Genomic DNA, 20,373 nt, shown 5'->3' with positions numbered 1-20,373 from the left:
TCTGTGGGTACATCCACTCCCAATGAAATTATTCATGGCACAAAAATAATTATCAGATCATTGAAATTCAGCTAATCCATTAAATGATATCATGACTATTCATTGCTTATTGCTTCAGTGCAAATTTAGAATGTTTATGTTAATAATTTATTAATATTTCATCAGTGGCTGGCTCTTGAATTGTTTCAATAACCATATAGACTAGGCAATAGCCTCCGCACAGACTAGATGGGCTGATGGGCCTGTTTCTGTGTTGTTGAGTTCTCTGACTCTGTTTTGTGATGGGATAATTTAATGTGGAAAAGTATAATGAGTAAGAAATGTAGGGTCAGAATGAGATTTAGACTGGAAGACTGCTAATATATTACAAATGCTGTAAGTTACCTTTAGTGATTCTATGAACATACCCTTATGTGATAATATTCATTGTTTAGGGAGTAATCAGTCAAAATGATTAAAACTCTGCTCCCAAAATATTTTCACCAAATATTGCAGAAAAAGCTGGATGAGTGAATTTGCAGTGCAACTTGCATTGATTAAAATTTTTACGTAATAAAATTTGAAAATCTGTAGCACTGCTATTCTTGAGACTGCCCAGTCAATTTCACAGGTTAGGAAATCTATATTAATATTAAAACTAATGTTTGCAGGAGGGAAATTATAGAAAACTGGGTGGTGAGATTTGGATCACACTTCCAACAACCTGTCTCTGAATGTGAACAAAACAAAAGAGATGGTTGTTGACTTCAGGAGGGCACGGAGCGACCACTCCCCGCTGAACATCAATGGCTCCTTGGTAGAGATAGTTAAGAGCACCAAATTTCTTGGTGTTCACCTGATGGAGAATCTCACCTGGTCCCTCAACACCAGCTCCATAGCAAAGAAAGCCCAGCAGTGTCTGTACTTTCCGCGAAGGTTGAGGAAAGTCCATCTCCCAACCCCCATCCTCATCACATTCTACAGGGGTTGTATTGAGAGCATCCTGAGCAGCTGCATCACTGCCTGGTTCGGGAATTGCACCATCTCGGATCGCAAGAGCCTGCAGCAGATAGTGAGGTCAGCTGAAAAGACCATCGGGGTCTCTCTTCCCGCCATTACAGACATTTACACTATATGCTGCATTCGCAAAGGAAACAGCATTATAAAGGACCCCACGCACCCCTCATACAAACTCTTCTCCCTCCTGCCATCTGGGAAAAGGCACCGAAGCATTCGGGCTCTCACGACCAGACTATGTAACAGTTTCTTCCCCCAAGCTATCAGACTCCTCAATACCCAGAGCCCGGACTGTCACCTTGCCCTACTGTCCTGTTTATTATTTATTGTAATGCCTGCACTATTTTGTGCACTTTATGCAGTCCTGAGTAGGTCTGTAGTCCAGCGTAGTTTTTTTCTGAGTTGTTTTTTACATAGCTCAGTCTAGATTTTTACTGTGTCATGTAACACTATGGTCCTGAAAGAACGTTGTCTCATTTTTACTATGTACTGTACCAGCAGTTATGGTTGAAATGACATTAAAAAGTGACTTGACTTGACTTCCACAATTGTATTAGATGCTACATTAATTGTTCATCAGTTATTTTTCGATTTCATTAAAGAATGCATTAAGGGATATTGGCAAAGTTACGATCAACAATTCTTATGAATATTAGTTTAATTTGTAGTTTGTCTTTTGCACATTGGTTGTTTGCCAGTCTTTGTGAGTAGTTATCCAGTTTATTTCTATGTTCTACTGTGAGTGCCCACAATAAAATGATCTCAGAGTAGTATATGGTGCTCGGATAGTAAATAGAATTCGAACTTTGAATAATTACCTCTGAACAGAAGTATATTATGGAAGCTCACACTGAAAAACTAAGCTGAAACTTGGTCGGTCCTGTTCCTGTGTTTCTGACCATGTTGAAAATCATGCGCTGATATTCCTTATCTTCGGTCAGCCAGATCTGTAACAAATGTGCGACCAAGAGCGAGATCATAAAGAACAAATATTTCATAGAATAAACAGATTTGAAAAAGGGATTTAAAAAATGATTGTTTTTGTGTTCAGATGTTATCTATAAATTGTAGCCTTTGTGGCCATTTCAGAGGTTTGTGGCTTTCAATAATGCCTAGTTTTTCAGCCTGAACTTCCATATTACACTCTCAGAAAGTTTCTGTCGTCAAGAGTAACCTTATTGTATAGTTCAAAGTACATTTATTATCGAAGTATGAATTCATTATACTACCTCAATATTTGTCTCCTAACAGGCAGCCACAAAACAAAGAAACCCAAAAGAACCTATATAGAAAAGAAGATGGTCGAACACCCACTGCACAGAGAAAAAAAGTACACATCATGCAAACAACAACCGCAAGCAAGCAAATAGCGTTCTGAACTAAAGTCCGCTAAGAGATAGCCATAGTTCAGTGGAGAGCCAAGTCGTGGAGCAGCAATCTGAACTGGCCCATACCCCGCACTGGACCTCAATCTGGTCTGGCGCGTAAATCACTGTACCAACATCGGGTTCAATGCCTCCATACTCTCGGGGGCCAAGATCCCACCACCTCGAATCAGCCCTATGCTTAAAATTCCATACAAATGTTGAGTTCAGTCGCCCCGATACACAGCATATAGGTATTGATAGCATTCATTGGCTAAAATTACCTCTGAAACACTTGAAAGATGACATTGCTCCTTGCATTTGTTACAATTTCCTCAAATTTTAAGAAATACAATTTACATTGCATTTGTTGGCGCGTGGCCAAGTGATTAAGGCGTGAGTCTAGTGACCTGAAGGTCGCTAGTTCGAGCCTCAGCTGAAGCAGCGTGTTGTGTCCTTGAGAAAGGCACTTAACCACACATTGCTCTGTGACGACACCGGTGCCAAGCTGTATCGGCCATTGCCCTTCCCTTGGACAACATCGGTGGCGTGGAGGGGGAGACTTGCAGCATGGGTAACTACTGGTCTTCCATTCAACTTTGCCTCAGCCTCAGTCAACATTGAAGAAGAGAAGAAGATGAAGGAACCTGGTGAAGAGTCTCGGGTTGAAATGTCAATTATTCATTCCTCTCCATAGATGCTGCCTGACCTGCATTTTGCCTCCAGCATTTTGTGTTTGTTGCTGTAAACTGCATTGTACAAATGCACGATTCCAGTTAAACGTCAGTGCAATTATTTTTCATGAAGTGACTCAGTTCAGTCTAAGCTTGCATTCAACAATGAGCTGAATGATAAAATATAAACTTTCAAATAAGTTGGTTGTTTTTAGTACCCACTGGTCTTCACTCAGTCTAATTACAGTAGGACAGAACATAGAAAAACTACAGCACAATACAGGCCCTTCAACCCACAATGCTGTGCCGAACATGTACTTACTTTAGAAATTACCTAGGGTGACCTATAGCCCTCTATTTTTCTAAGCTCCATGTACCTATCCAGAAGTCTCTTAAAAGACCCTATCATATCCGCCTCCACCACCATCGCTGGCAGCCCATTCCACCCATTCACCAGGCTCTGGGTGAAAAAACTTACCCCTGACATCTCCTACTTCCAGCAACTTAAAACTGTGCCCTCTCATGTTTGCCATTTCAGCCCTGGGAAAAAGCCTCTGACTATGCACACAGTCAAAGCCTCTCATCATCTCATACTCCTCTATCAAGTCACCTCTCATCCTCTGTCGCTCCAAGAAGAAAAAGCCAAGTTCATTTAACCTGTTCTCATAAGGCATGCTCCCCAATCCAGGCAACATTCTTGTAAATCTCCTTGGCACCCTTTCTATAGTTTCCACATCCTTCCAGTAGTGAGGTGACCAAAACTGAGCACAGTACTCCAATTGGGGTCTGACCAGGGTCCTATATAGCTGCAACATTACCTCTCAGCTCTTAAACTCAATCCCATGGTTGATGCAGGCCAATGACCCATATGCCTTCTTAACCACAGAGCCAACTTTTGCAGCAGCTTTGAGTGTCCTATGGACTCGGACCCCAAGATCCCTCTGATCCTCCACACTGCTAAGAGTCTTACCATTAATTACTCTGCCATCATATTTGACCTACCAAAATGAACCACCTCAAACTTATCTGGGTTGAACTCCATCCGCCACTTCTCAGCCCAGTTTTGCATCCTATCAATATCCAGCTGTAACTTCAGACAGCCCTCCACACTATCCACAACATCCCCGACCTTCGTGTCATTAGCAAATTTACTAACCCATCCCTCCACTTCCTCATCCAGGTCATTTATAGAAATCATGAAGAGAAGAAAGTTTCTCAACTTTCGAAGTAATTTATTTTCTGATCTTACAGTAAAACAATAATCTGAATACTAGTCCCATGTGCAACATTTATACCTTTCTCCATTACAAGCATTCCAGTGCTGTGCCTAAAATAATTAAAGAAATCAGTAACTCTTTAACCTCCAAGGGAACCACAACCTTACCGTAGGATTTGGAGCTGAGCGTGTCTCAATAACCCAGAGATTTATGTTGGCTGGAGTCAAGGATTTGTGCTTTAGCTCTTGATAGGGTCCCCATGCCAAAGAGGTCAAAGGGTAGAGGCCAGACTGAGTGTTGTCCACCAGTCCTCCAGGTTCAGGGGTTCAGCTCAGGGCTAGCAACCCTGTCCGGTCAAAAAAATAATTGTTACAGAAACAGAAATTGTTGCAGAAGAATCTTTATGTACCTACAGAGATGGAGGACCTTCATTGCTGCCCTAAATGCCAGCGGTGTAATGGTCAGTGAATAAGTCACTCTTTAAAAGGTATCTAACTATTTGCGTGTTCATTTGTCAACAGACATGTTGGTGGAATGGCACAGATATTAATATGATATTATTTATTATGACTGATACTGCTTGATTATACAATATTCCTGAGAATCTAGCTGGAAACACCAGCACTGTACTTACTCATAGTGACCAGTTACAGTGTCTTCCTGGCTCAATGTTAGAAATTCTATCTCCTGTCTAAAAGTTGTGTGCTGAGCCCACAATATCTACTCCGAAGCACCTCTACAGGGGAGATGTGATTTGATGGATGGTCTTTTTCCTGAGTGGGTGTTAAATTGTCTCCTCTTTAAGTGGAAATAAAATATTCCATTATCATTTTTGAGTCAGGGTTTTCTTAATATCACTAGTGACTTTTATCTCTCGATTATCACTACAAAAAGTAATTAGTGGGGCATTTCTGATGAAAAAAATTACTGACCTTCAGCATCAATCTTACTCTAAAGATGCTGCCTGTCTCTGGTGAGCTGCTGTTGGTGGCCTATGCCCCAGCAGGAGGGTTAGCAATCCCATTATTTCAGTTGAACATATTGCTGTGGGAAAACTAGTGATTATTGTTGCCCTCATCAGAACAGTTTTCTGCAGTTTCCAAATCCACATTCTCTGTGCTCTAACAGTGGTGAATTTTTCATCTCAGTTACATTTGATCACATGCTCTTCCCTCCAACTCCCACTCCCCATTGCCTCCCTGCCTGAATTACTTTCATCTGGTTCCACTGTTACTTACTCTGCTGTAGCTAGAAGGGCCCTAGAAATGAATTTCTATTGCACCCAGCGGTGTCACAGCGAAGATGATGAGGAATTTCTTTAGCCAGAGGGTGGTGAATCTGTGGAATTCATTGCCACAGAGGCTGTGGAGGGCAAGTCACTGGGTATTTTTAAAGTGGTGGTCGATAGATTCTTGATTAATAAAGGTGTCAAAGATTAAGGGGAGAAGGCAAGAGAACTGGGTTGATGGAATGCAGCGAAGACTCATTGGGCTGAATAACCTACTCTGCTCCCTTGTCTTGTGGTCCTAAGGCCTCACCAGGGATTCCCATAGTGTACAACAGCAACTCATTGTCTTCCTTCAGTGAAGCACTTGCAGAGATGGGGTCAATTTGTATTCTAACCAACTATCTCTTCATCTCTCTCCCTCCCTCTGTTGTGCCTGTTCTATTTAACATAAGCTCTTGGATGATCTGTACTTTTCTTCATCTAAGCACTCATGGAAAAACTAAGATTCATAAATAAGTAGTACCCGTGATGCACCATCAATAACTCTAGGAGACTGGAAGTGAACGACAGGCTTTTATTAACAGCAAAAAGGGAGCACGACATCTCGAAGACTGAGGGAGGTGCAGTACCCCAATCACCTTTATACAGGGGTCTGTGGGAGGAGCCACAGGAGCAGTCAGCAGAGGGGTGTGTCCAGACAGGTATACATAGTTTACCACAACCTGCAAGTTGATTATACCAAGGGTAAACTGCCTGAAGTGTTGTACTGTTATAATATCCAATTTGCTAAAACTGATATTATCATTTTCCATGCTCAGCAATGCCTTGTACCTTTTGCTATTCACCTCCCTAGACTTTTCAACTACTGTCCCATATTTTCTCAGCCTTAGCCGAGTGAAACTATACATTATATTCGGTTTTATATACTCCATATGGCAAACACTTCCTCCTCCATAATATTCACGATATCTCTGATCTCAGCCCAGCCGGCACTGAAGGACCATACATGTGCTTACTATTCCAGGTTTCAGTGTCCTAGCTATCCTCCACACCCTAATTACTTCAGTTCAACCAGAACTATATCCATCCTAAAGTAAGAGCAGATCTTATGAAAATGACCAAGATGCATTGACGGATTAGAGTTTAGCTGATAATTTCACATTAGCTCCATAGTGGAATCACAACTTCTGTATGCAATGTTGTAACTGGAATATCACGTAGACCCCAGATATGCAAACATGGAGGGTCAATATCTCCTGATGTCCTATCTCAGCATCAGAATCAAAATCATTGACACATGTCATGAAATTTGTCGTTTTGTAGCTGCAGTGCAATGCATTGAAATTACTATAATAAGAAATATAATAAATAAATAAATAGTACAAAAAGAGAGCAAAATGGTGAGGTAGTGTTCGTGGACCTTTCAGAAATCTGATGGCAAAGAGGAAGAAGCTATTCCTAAAACTTCTGAGTGTGTGTCTTCGAGCTCCTATATTTCCTTCCCGATATTAGCGATGAGAAGAGGATAAGCATTAAATGGTGAGAGTACTTAATCATGGACAACGCCGTCTTGAGGCATTGCCTTTTGAAGAGTCCTCGATGGTGGGAAGGCTATTTCCCATGCTGGAGCTGGTTCAGTTTACAACCCTCTGCATATTTTTGCAAACTTGTGCATTCCATGGCAGATGGTGATGCAACCAGTCAAGGTACATCAGTAAAAAATTGCTAGGGTTTTTGGTGAAATACAAAATCTCCTTAAACTCCTAATGAAGTTTAGCTGGCATGCCTTCTTCATGATTGCATCAATATGTTGGGCCTAAGATTGATCTACTGAGATGTTGATCTTCAGGAACTTGAAGCTACTCAACCCTTCCTCTGCTGACCCCTCAATAAGGACCAGTGTGTCATCAGTCACGCAAATGATAGGTATGGCCATGCTGCCACAGAATGTTCTGCCAATTGGATCATGACTAAGTATATATTCTCCTTGAAAGAGTCTTTACTGAAGAAAACCTTTTGAACACAATTTAGTGAAACAATGCATGGAGTGTCCTGGCACCCTCCATTGAAAAGCTTTTGGGGCAGCACGGTAGTGTAGTGGTTAGCACAACACATTACAGTACCAGTGACCTGGGTTCAATTCCCATTGTTGCCTATAAGGAGTTTGTACATTTCCCCCATGACCACGTGGGCTTCCTCCAGGTGCTCTGGTTTCCTCCCACAACCCAAAGACACAGCAGTTAGCAGGTTAATTGGTCACTCTAAATTTTCCTGTGATTAGGCTAGGGTTAAATCAGGGGATAGCTGGGTAGTGTGGCTCAAAGGACCTATTCTGTGCTGTATCTTCATAAAATAAATAAAAGTTATGTTGGATCTTGTTGGATGATCCTCCAAACAGACTGCCAAAGCCATTTGAATGAATAGCTTGCACCAGACATTAGATACAAGCATCAAGTATTGTGTGTGGCTGAGAAAGCGTTTTCCTTGTATATCAGTTCTTGATATACAACCAGAGTCTCAGCAATGGTCGTGATAGGGACAACCACCTCTGGCCAAAATGTGCATTTGCCACGAAGGTCTGGAAAAGGATGTGGTAGTTTTTTGTTTAAAGTTCAACTTAAGCAGAGTAACATTCTGTCTTCTAGGAATGCACACTGACACAGTCATCAGCTGTTGCTTGAAGGGGATCAGCTCAGTAAAGGATGGCCTTTCCCCTCAGGCATTTTCACCTCAGTGAAGACCAGCCACAAACCCACTTGTCTTCCAGTGTACAGCTAGCCCAGGGGTCAGCAACCTTTACCACTGAAAGAGCCACTTGGACCCGTTTCCCACAGAAAAGAAAACACTGGGAGCCGCAAAACCCGTTTGACATTTAAAATGAAATAACACTGCATACAACGTTTTTTTTGCCTTTATGCTACGTATAAACAAACTATAATGTGTTGCATTTATGAAATTGATGAACTCCTGCAGAGAAAACGAAATTACATTTCTGCATGCAACAAAAACATTTTGAACTCCGAAAAAAAGACGTTGGGTTGAAAGTTACTTTTAAGTAAAATATTCAATGTCTATTTGAGTCCTTCTTGTATTTATGAAAAACGCCGAACTTAAATTTTCCGCCAGCAGCAAACCAAAAATAACGTCAGCCAGCTGTCATCCTGAAAAATGAAAGGACTATTTCACTGAACAATGAAAAAATATGAATATAAGTAAAATAATAGGCAATTAAAATATTTATCATACTTGGTTAATGGGATTTCTGCTCCTGGACCTCAGCGCACAGCGTCTGCACATCAGGGCTGTATGATGTCACCTTCATCTTTACACAGGATCGCAAGCTGTCATCTGTGAGGTTTTCAATATCACTCCATTTGTGTTTCTGAGCAAGAACGGCCTTCTGACGGGCAACATCTTCAAGGTCTGCTGTCAAGCGTCTAAACTTGGACACCCATATGTCTTTGTCGGCTATGTCGGCCAGTTCCATCTCAAGATCAGGTTGACTCACACCTGCCAATGCAGTCGTATTCAGTAGGGAAGGATCGATGCTTAAGGGAGTGACCGGGAAGGATAATGTGTTTTTTTCCTCTCTGAACTCACAGAAGCGTTTCCCAAACGATGTTTGCATTGCGATGATTGCAGAATGTAAATACTCCGAAATTATCATGTCGTGACCTTGTTTGAACTCTCTCAAATTGGGGAAGTGAGACAAAGTGCCTTTCTGTAAATCTCTGGCAAGCACTGTCAACTTGCGCTCGAATGCCAAAACATCCTCCAACATGTGCAGGGCTGTACGTCCTTTCCCCTGAAGAGCTGTGTTCAGCGTGTTCAGGTGCGCTGTCATGTCTACCATGAAGTGTAGCTTTTCCAGCCACTCTGGCTGTTCCAGCTCAGGAAAGGTGAGCCCTTTGCTGCCCAGGAAAGTTTTCACTTCTTCCAGACACGCGACAAAGCGTTTCAGCACCTTCCGTCTGGACAGCCAGCGATAAAAACACGTTGTAGCGGTGTCAGTAAACTGCAGTCAAAGATAGCTTTATTCGAACTAAACAGCCTTGCTTTTAAGCCTCCCTCAACCCAGCCCCCATGGACGCAGATGCTGCAAAAGACGCGTACTCACAACCCCCCGTAGGCTATCTCCCTTAGCCGGAATGCTGGCTAATTGTGAGCCGTTTCGGATGTGGCAGGAAATGTGTCGCTACACTTAGGTTGTACAAGATCACCATAATTACATTTCAAAAGCTAACAAACTAACATAAAATACATTTTAATTAAATACTGACCAATTATTTCCCAAAGCCACAGGGAGCCGCAGCACAGAGGTGAAAGAGCCACAAATGGCTCGGGAGCCGCAGGTTGCCGACCCCCGAGCTAGCCTGACCGATGCAGTTTAGTATATTGTAAGGTTCAGGACTACGTGCTGAAGATGTTCCAATAGATGGTATAGCTGCCATAGGGGCTTTATTGAGGGAGATGAACTCTTATGCCCCTCCTGCAATTTTACTTTGAAGGGCTGGAACTCTAAAAAACCTCTTCTGAATGCTTGATCATGAGAATCATGTAAAAAATTAATTTAATCCCAATATGAGCCCTGACTATAAATGGAATGCCCAATGGTTGTGGCAACAAATGTATTTTCTGTTTAATTTATTGCAATTTTTATGAATGAAATATAATTTGGGGAAATACAGATATTACTCTTCTCTTAATCAAAATACGAAGTGTTGCTGAGTAACACACAAAATGCTGGAAGAACTCAACAGGTCAGGCAGCATCTAGTCAAGTCAAGTCAAGTCACGTCACTTCTTATTGTCATTTACAATAAATTTACAGTAAAAAGGAGACAACATTTTTCAGGATCATGGTGCTACATGAAACAGTACAAAAACTACACTGAACTATGTGAAAACAGCACAGAAAAAAAAACTACACTGGACTACAGACCTACCCAGGACTGCATAAAGTGCACAAAACAGAGCAGGCATTACAATAAATAATAGACAAGACAATAGGCACAGGAGAGGGCAGTAAGTTGGTGTCAGTCCAGACTCTGGGTATTGCGGAGTCTGATAGCCTGGGGGAGAAACTGTTACATAGTCTGGTTGTGAGAGCCCAAATGCTCTGGTGCCATTTCCCAGATGGCAGGAGGGAGAAGAGTTTGTATGAGGGGTGCGTGGGGTCCTTCATAATGCTGTTTGCCTTCCGGATGCAGCGTGTAGTGTAAATGTTCGTAATGGCGGGAAGAGAGACCCCAATGATCTTCTCAGTTGACCTCATTATCTGCTGCAGGGTCTTGTGAATCAAGATGATGCAATTTCTGTACCAGGCAGTGATGCAGCTGCTCAGGATGATCTCAATACAACCCCTGTAGAATGTGATGAGAATGGGGGAGGGGAATAAAGTGTTGACAGCCCTGATGAAGCGTCTCAGCCTGAAATATTGTCTATTTATTCCTCCCCATAGATGCTTCCTGACCTGCTGGGTTCCTCCAGCAATTTGTATGTAATCAAATTTACTAAAACTCAGTATCTGTCTTATGTTTTTGAAAATATGGGAAATCATTTTGAAAGACGGGATAAAATATATGATATTGCCTAAACCTTTCCTTTTAAACTTTAGTAAAAACTAAACTCAGAAAATTGTCTCATCAAAATTGTCCCCACTAATTCTGCTCATGCCATGAACCAATGAGAATATCAATGGTCAGATACCACATCCAAGCATCTGTTCTTTTGTGCGTGAGCCTGGGGGAGGTAACTTGGTCAAAGGAAGTACTATACAGGAACTGAATCCAGTTACACACATGCACTTTTCCACAGGTGATCCAGGAACCTCCTGTGAACTTTGTCAATCTTGTTGGATTTTTCCCAGCCCCAGGACACTATAATTATTTATAATCCTGATATTTGCACAATTCCCCATGGTCAGCTCGTAGCTGCAGTGACACCAATTTGATTTTGATCTCCAGTGTTGTCCATATGACTTCCCCTCACTTTCCTCCTGCATTACAAAGACACATGGGTTGTTCTGTTAATTATTTATTTAGAGTTACAGTACAGAACAGGACCTTCTGGCTCACCAAGCCCTACCACCTGCAAACCATTTACTTAACGCAAGCCTAATAACAGGACAATTTACAATGACCAATTAACCTACTAACCAGTGTATCTTTGGACTGTGGGAGGAAACTGGGGCAGCCATTTTGGGGAGAACATTCCAACTCCTAACAGTGCCAGAACTGAATTCTGAACACTGGAACGCCCAAAACAGTAATAGCGTTGGACTAACCGCTACACTACCATAGTATCCAATTATCTCCTGTAAAGGGAGGCAGGAAGATTAAGATGAAGTTAGTGGGCACATGAAGAAGAAAATGTTACAAGGAAGTAAGTGGGGCAATGGGATGAATGATCTTTCACTGAGAGTTAATATAGACTCAATGGGCCAAATGGTCTCCCATGTGTTGAGAAGATTTGGAAAAGTGGACTTGGCTCTTGTAACTCCAGCCAGAATGTTTATTTAATCTGGTTGTAAGATATTTTTTCAATATCAAAACATTGACATTTTTTTTGGAAAAGATACGATCCTAAACAAAATGCTCTATTTAAGTATCATTATTGCATCATAAATTTCACTTTCTACTATCATCATTTTGGTCTGATTTTTTTTCATTTGTTGCATTTCTTGGTAAGTGAAACTACTAACTTTACATTGGAATTATAAATACATACATTATCCAACTAATGACATGGATTTATTTAAAAATAGCTTCAAATCCTACTAACGACTTCACTGCCTCTGTTGTTTGTGGTTAATGAGAAAATAAACAGGACCAGCAATATTAGTTTGCCTGGAAATATGACAGAATATTGAGCTAATGGCAGCTCAACATCATTGTTGTTTTGATTTGATTTATTTCAGATATTGCATATGCTTCTGGACAGGAAGGGTTAATTTTAGCTCCTGCAGCCTCATCCACAAGCCACCCCACAAGCCTTAACCCCCACCCCCCATCCCAACCTTCCACAGTTTCTCCAGAATCCCTCTATCCAGACGTCAACTCAGCAAACCCTGTTGCCTGTCAGAGAGTACAATGTCGGACCATTAGTATGTTAATGAGGTCTGAGGGTGACAGGTGGCCTACTAGACAGCTCAATTAAGCTGCTCATTAAACACACGCTAACGAACAGGCATGGCAGTGCCTGAACAGCACCATTCTGTAATGACATGATGTCAGAGTGAACAAACGAGAAAAATAACAAAAACATTACAGCAGTGACAGACGCCACTAATAAGGACCCTTGCACTACATCAGACCTCAAATCAATGAGTAACAGGATCAAAAAAACTCAATCGAAACTCCCCGAGGGACCCAAACTGGGAGATTTTCATGTCAATTTTTGCAGAAATTATCATAGAATAACAAGTAGAATTATTAATATAAACTGCCATCAGTCGACATTCAGTTTAGTTTCCCTGCACCAGCATAACACGCCATGAGTGACTTAAATTAAACTTCCCCAAGGGCAGATTTTGATGCAGTTCATTATTTAATGGTGTCATTTCCAAATTGAATTAATTCTTTTTTTTCCAGCACTGAAGGCTGGCTTTCCTTGTTCCATGTGCCAGCCTCCCATAGTTTGGGGTCATAATTGCTTCTGACAGCTCCCCACACAATAACAGACTAAATGGCACGTATGTGTCACGTCAGGCAACATTCTGATTCTCAGTGTGGTTTAAGATTGGCAGCTGGCAGCAGCTGACAATCAGCTCCTATTTAGCTCCAGTACAGTACTTACAGTGTAATGCATGTTGGTGACTGACAGGTGAGGGGTCATTATGTGACTAAACAGTTAGGTTGGCAAATTATTAAAGGGTCATGGTCATAATTTGTCTTATCTGTTGAAACTGACTACTGTTTGCTGTAATAGTGTGGAGACTTTGAGAAGCATATTGAAGCTACTTCAATGAAATATTTACCAAAACACTTGGTGAAGACTGGAGGGGAAAATAAGCCTGTTATCAGTCCATAAAGAACGCAGTCCCAATGCTGATAGTGTTATTAAGGGATACATGAAAGGGCACATGTTACTTTCAATTCTGGATTCCAATTAGCAATCAATGTTGTCCTCTCTCTAATACATCTAGATGGTAAAAAAAAAATTAGGACAGTCTCAATAATTTCGATGTGCTAATTGCACAAATCGGACAATAATTTGAAGCAATTAAAAACTTGAAACTTTCCTGAAGTAAACAACATGGAGAACTTGAATGAAAACTGCATTCGTTATTGGTTCAGTCAAGATGGTCTTCTGACTAAATTGTAAATTTTCATCAGTACAGGATTAATGTATGATCCATGGGTACTTAATGCTGGTATTGGAGTGAAACCTGTGGAGGTGGTTTAGTCTGTGACGGGTAGAAAATGCAATTTTTAAAAATTTGAATTACGAAGCAATTTTAGTAAGGGGTTATGCTCTAACACATTTTCAGAGGAATAACCAGGCAAAAAAAAAAGAAAAGCAAACTAAAGTGTAAATAGCAAGAACAGAGAAAAAGCTATTTGTCCAGATTATAAATTGTAAATGGATGAACTGGGGTGAACATTGGTGTGGTGGAAGTGATGTAGCAACAAAACATCAGAGGAAGCTGAAGGTATTTACAGAATGGATACAGCCCAGTCCACCACAGGTAAGGCAGTCCCCACCATTCAGCACATCTACAAGGAGCACTGACGCAAGAAAGCAGCAACCATCAAGTACCCTCGCCATCCAGGCCAAGCTCTCTCTTCACTACTGCCATTGGGAAGGGGATTCAGCAGCCTTTGGTCTCATGCATGAACTGTTACAACCCGTCCATCATCAGGCTGCTCGGGCAGCATGGATAACTTCACTCACCCAAACACTGAACTGAATGCACAACCTTTGGACTCACCTTCAAGAACCCTGCAACTCCTATTCTCAGTATCACTGATTAATTTACCTATCTATCGATCCATCTGTCACATTTGCACAGTTTGCCTTCTTTTGCACATTATGTTAGAATACCGCTTCGGGATTTCAGTTCAGTTTGCAACGCTGTTGTCCCACAGACCTTGGTAAACAAACTTCCACTTCTTGGTTTGAATACACCATTGTGCATCTGGGTGTTGGACCTCCTAACCAACAGACCTCAGATAGTCAGGACGCACAACTGGCTCCTCCCCCCTTCGTCATCTTCGACACAGGAGTTCTCCGGGACTGTGTGCTGAGCCCACTGCTGGACGCTCTGCTCACGTATGACTGCACAGCCAAGTAATCGCATTGTCAAGTTCGCCGATGACACGACAGTGGTGGAGCTCATCATGAGAAACAAGGAGGCAGTCTGCAGAGAGGAGGTGATAGAGCTTGAGGCCTGGTGTCCAGCAAATAACCTCTTCCTCAAAGTCAATAAGACAAAGGAGATGGTTATCACCACTCATGTTTCCCTTTACATCGGAAAGCAGTTTCAAACTCCTGGGAGAGCACACCATACACAACCTCTCATGGTCCCAGAACACATTATACACACCCAGGAAGTCTTTCTACTTTCTGAGGAGGCTGAAGAGAGTTGGACTATACACATCTATACTCACATCATTCTCCAGGTATGAAGTAGAGAGCATCCTAGTAAGTTGCACCACTTCATGATACGAAAACTGCACTGTGGTGGAGAGGATGTCTCTACAATGGGTAGTCAAAACTGCCCCAAAGCATCACCAGCACCAGCCTACCTGCCATCAAGGACATATATTCAGAATGCTGCTGGAAAAGGGCCAGTAATATCATGAAGGATCCCACCCAACCAGCTTTTTGTCCCACTCCCCTCGGGGAGGAGGCTACATCGCATCCACGTCAGGACAACCAGTATCAAAAGCAGTTACTTTCCCCAAGCGGTAAGGCTGATCAACACCTCCACCCAGTAACCCACCCCCAACTACCACTTCTTCATGATTTCCTGTCAGTCACCTTATGTACAAACATTCTTGAACCCAGTGTCACTTTATGCACATACAATCAATCTATGTATATAAATTATCTTACATATCTATATTTATTGTGTTCTTTATCTTACTGTGTTTTTGTGCTGCATTGGATCTGTTCTCCTTTACACTTGAGTACCGGCAATGACATTAAACAATCTTGAATCTTGAGTCTCGAATCCTGATTGTTTGTTAGTACTTATTTGTGTGTAGTCAGTCATTGATTCTGTTGTCTTTCTTCATTCTACTGTGAATGCTCACAAGAAAATGAATCTCAGGGTAGTACATGGTAATATATGTACTTTGATAAAGAAGTTTACTTTGAACTTGAACTTTCAGTAAATGCTTTGTACCAAATTGACTAAAAGATATTGACAGTTCTGGTATTAAAAAAAAAATCTAAAATTAAGGAATGGAGCATGCTGAGCTTACAGGGCTAGAGGAATACATGAAGATAGGAAAGGGTCATATACTTGTGGATGTAAATTAGGAAACTGAGGCAGAAGGGAATAGAAGGTCAATTAGTAAATCATAAATACAAGGGATTCTGCAGATACTGAAATCTAAAGCAATACACTCAAAATGCCGGAGGAGATCAGCTGCTTATGCAGCATCTATAGAGAGGGAAAAACAGTTGACACTGGCTCAAGATCCTTCATCACTGGGGGACAGGAAGAAAAAATAGGATAAAAAAGGATTAAAAAAATAGAAGGAAAGGAAGGAGGACAAGCTAGAAGGTAATTGGTGATTTCGGGTGGATGGGAAAGGTAAAGAGCTGAGGAAGAAAGAATCTGATAGGAGAGAAGAGTGGATCATGGAAGAAAGAGAATAATGAGGGGCACCAGGTGGAGGTGTTAGGCAGGTGAGGAGAAGAGGCCAGAGTGGGAAATAGAAGATGAAGGAAGGGGAAAGGGAAAAGAAAAAAAAGGAAATAGAAGAAGTGAAAAAAATACTGGAAGGAGAAATTGATATTGATGCCATCAGGTTTGAGGCTACTTAGACAGAATATGAGCTGTTGCTCCTCCAACTTGAGTGTGGCTTCATCGTGGCAGAAAATCATGGACCAACATGTCAGAATGGGAAAGGGAATAGGAATTAAAATGGTTGGCCACCAGGAATTACTGCTTTTGCTAGAGGGAGCGGAAGTGCTTAACAAAGTGGTTCACCAATTTATGTTGGCTTTCACCAAAGTTAAAATATAAATTAGTAAGTAGAAGCTGAAGTTAACTAGGAACTTTAATGGTATATTATTGGATATAGGCAGATTCTGAGGTCTAAGGAAGTTTGAGAACAGACCCGTTAGTGAAGCATTGAAATAGTTACATCTGCAATACATATTGGTAGGTATTTTCAGGGTGTGGCACCTATTGTGATTGGATTGTGGAGGAGCAAGCTGTTACCAAATCTCTCCACTTAGAGAGCGCAACCTTCATCCGTGTGATATTCTGTGATATGTGCTATAGTCTAAATGGTGGCAACAAATTGACTCATTTTATGGTAATTTGCACATTTCATCTTTTGATGACTGTATTTACTGACAGTTACAACACTTAAGTATTAAGTAGTGTTTTGGTACGTCCTGAAGAAGAGTAAAGTTATATAAAAGCTTCTGATTTCTTGGGGATATTAATGAGCATTTGGGGAACATACTAAAACCATTAATGTCTCCTTTCAGAGTCAAACCACTTTATCCAACTGTTGTATCTTGGTATTGGTGTTTATTATTGTCACAGGTACTAAATGAGAAGCTTTTCTTGCATGCAGATCAAATCATTACACAGGGCATTGAGCTAGAATAAGGTAAGACAATAACAATGCAGAACAAAGAGTAAATGCTATTGAAAAATCTGTGGGTAAATGAAGTGCAAGATCATAACATGGTAGATGGTGAGGACAAGAATCCATCTCAATGCATAAGAGGTCCATTCAAAGATCTGGTAACATTGAGGAAGAAGCTGTATTAATCCTGTTGCTATGTACCTTCAGGCTTTTGTATCTTCTGCCCAATGGGAGAGAACAAAAGAATGTCCGGAGTGTGTGGGTCTTTGAAAACTCTTAGAAGCTGAGAGTCCATAGAGATGTGCTGAATAGTCCACAACTCTCTGGCAGTTTCTTGCTATCACATGCAGACCTAAGCCATTACATCCAGAGAGAATGCTTTCAATGGTGCATTGATAAGGGGGGCAATGGGAAATGCTAAATTAGATCATAATTTAAAATACTGGGGAAAGCCATTGCCTGGGAACTAGGAACAAAAATATTCTACAAGCTGATTGCTTAAATTAGGTCTTTATCATGAGATTGCTATACTGGTAGGTAAAATACCCTGTATATGAGCATACTTTAAACTTAATCCCAGTTACCAACGTTCAACACTTCTAAATGTCATCTCTATTGACACAAATCTTAACTGAACATTTTGAGGTTAAGCCTAAATTGAACACAAATCTTTAACACTCAAAAGAACAGTTTAATTTAATAGCTTAACCTAAAAAAAACAATTCTTCCAATAGTAGGTCTGTGGTGTCTCAGCCTAGATTGAGTGTACCTTTCCTCAAGTGAGCCTTGGAACAGAATCTTGTGATTTATGATAAGACTTCCTTCAAACAGAATCAAATTCACACATCATCTGATTTTGTGGCTACAAAATGATGAAGATTTCCTAAACTATTCCTTAGGCATTTGTTCCTTCTTATTAAATTACTTGAAATGGCTTTAAATTCATTAGCTATCACATCCTTTTCTTTATCGATTAAAGATCACCTGATTTGTCACGTGTACTTTGAGTGAAATGCATCATTTGCATCAAATGAAACCAGCAAAGACTGAGTTGGGCAGCCCGCAAGGGTTGCCATGCTTTTGGCACCATCGCGGCAAGCCCATGATTCACTTGAATGGAAAATGGAGGGAAACCAGGACACCTGGAAAAACCCCACATGGCCATGAGGAGAACATGCAAACTGCTTACATACAGCGGTGGGAATTAAACACTAAATACTCATCGTACAGCTGTAGTTATAAAGCATTGAGCTACCTGCTAAACCATTGTGTTGCCCCTCTTCTTGCAGTATGGTATATATCCTACCTGCACTTATTATTCTAGGGTGACTTTTCCTAACCTGCTGATTATTATAGGTCTTCCCATGTCTGTCCAAGTTTGCTGGAACCAAATTTGCCTCTTATATTTCTGTTTGCAATTATTTATCTGTTTCTCCTTGCTCCTGGCACTTACTTTCCCTCTGTTGCAATATCTGCTTCTTCCTGCACTGCACCTCTTCTGACTAAAGAGATACCCAGGGTGAACACTGGCTCAGATGGGTGTACGGCAGGAAATCAGGATGCGACACTTGACTTGCATGAGAAAATCAACGCGCTCAATGGCTTAACATAAGTAAGAAAATATTGAGGACATTCTCAATTATGTTCATGTTATTTTGATGAAAATATGTTGCTTCAGTTGTATTTTATTGTGAAATCAAGAGCCCTTCTACTGAACAAGTAGCCTGTTGTCAGGTTGCTGCCAATGCAGCTTTTGGATAATTCTCACGGGGATGTGAAAGTGGAACCCTCTGCAGAACTATCTCATCCAACCCTTCCCTCCCCAGTCCTAGAGTCCAGCTGCTATTTGAAACCACAGCTGAGATAACTAGGACTTTGACACTATGTCGGTTCCATCCAAAACGTTACACCTTCATGCTGAGCCATCCAGTACTCTTATGATAACAAAATTAATCAGTTTTATATACAGATACATTATTTTTTGATTTTCAGTCGATTATTCTAACTTAGAGCTAAAACGATTCATACCTTCTCCATTTGTTCATTTATAATTAAGATTTAGATTTGAATTGAAATGTTGTTCCACATTAGAACAAAAATTATAATGAAATATTTACATATTTAGTACCTTGTGAAAATAGAACGAGTTTTCTTATCCTGAAGCAGACAAAACACAGCATTAATATTGCACGAATATCTGTTATAATTCTTATTTTTTGAACTATTCCTTTGAGGAGGCAGCTCTAAAAAAGTTTTTAAAAGTTGCCAGATGTAAACTAGAAGAACCGTACCTGATATTCTGTCTGTGTAGTCTGCCATCCAGCAGCAGGAATTTTGTATTCTCCAGTTTCAGGGTAGTCTGCTCCCCTCCTCTTCTCTTTTCACTCCCATCTCCCTCGCACAGTCTCATCTATCCAACCTATCCTTTGCTCTCTATCTAAGTTCATGCTCGTGTTCAGTTTAATGTCACTCAACTGTACACATGTATACTGCCAAATGAAACAACGTTCCTCTGGACCAACGTGCACAACATCATACGTATAATGTACATACACCCGCATCTCCCCGTTTCTCTCGGCTCACCCACCTATTCTATCTGCTCATCACCTCTGTAACCTCCTGCTGGATTCTCTCCCCATGTTGTTCCCACCTCCATTATTTGGTTCCATGGCCCACCTTCCTTTCCTATCAGATTCTATCATCTATAACCTTTTGTTGCCTTCACCTATCGCCTCACTGTCTTTCTTGCTATTTCCACCCGTCCTTTCGGCCGCTTGACTCCATCTGCCAATCAATCTCTCCTCACCTCGATTCACTAATCACTGGCCTGTTGCTGTGGCACGCTTCCCCCTCACCTCTTTATACCCACTCTCACCCCTCTACTCTTTTAGGATGAAATGAAGGGTCACAATCTGAACATCAGCTGCCCCTTTCCTTCCCTGATGCACTCATTCCCCAAGCAGTAATTTTATTTTTACAAAAAAAAGCAGTAACATCTTCTCTTTAGCTGATGCACTGCCTGTGACCAATCTAAACTTACACTGTCCAAAAACTGAAGATTCACTTTCCATGGAAGCCCATATTATATAAAAATACTCAAATAATTCTGAAGATTTGC

The 20,373-nt window shown here is 41.1% G+C and overlaps 1 protein-coding gene and 1 long non-coding RNA gene across 2 annotated transcripts in view; both read right to left on the bottom strand.

The window, feature by feature from the left end:
* The window catches only part of LOC132392395 (uncharacterized), a 62,736-nt gene extending 42,569 nt beyond the window's left edge, over positions 1-20,167 (bottom strand). Inside the window, exons 1-2 of the long non-coding RNA XR_009511517.1 lie at positions 19,547-20,167; positions 1,815-1,943 (exon numbers count right to left, since the gene is read on the bottom strand). This is a non-coding gene — a long non-coding RNA (uncharacterized LOC132392395). The remainder of the gene's footprint in view (positions 1-1,814; positions 1,944-19,546) is intronic.
* Positions 8,643-9,832, bottom strand: LOC132392394 (general transcription factor II-I repeat domain-containing protein 2-like). The gene is made up of 2 exons (XM_059966221.1): positions 8,726-9,832; positions 8,643-8,656 (listed from the first exon to the last, which is right to left on the bottom strand). The coding sequence occupies exon 1, from the start codon at positions 9,330-9,332 to the stop codon at positions 8,730-8,732; it is 603 nt and encodes a 200-aa protein (XP_059822204.1). The 5' UTR covers positions 9,333-9,832; the 3' UTR covers positions 8,643-8,656; positions 8,726-8,729.
* Positions 20,168-20,373: the final 206 nt, after the last annotated feature.

This window comes from Hypanus sabinus, chromosome 4, assembly GCF_030144855.1.
Source record: "Hypanus sabinus isolate sHypSab1 chromosome 4, sHypSab1.hap1, whole genome shotgun sequence".
Lineage (NCBI taxonomy): Eukaryota > Metazoa > Chordata > Chondrichthyes > Myliobatiformes > Dasyatidae > Hypanus > Hypanus sabinus.
The sequence above is the reverse complement of the archived record's forward strand: the minus strand, read 5'-3'. Positions and strand labels throughout refer to the sequence as shown.

Excerpts from the sequence above, each read along its gene's own strand:
- LOC132392394 (XM_059966221.1), bottom strand. The coding sequence starts at position 9,332 with ATGGTAGACATGACAGCGCACCTGAACACGCTGAACACAGCTCTTCAG.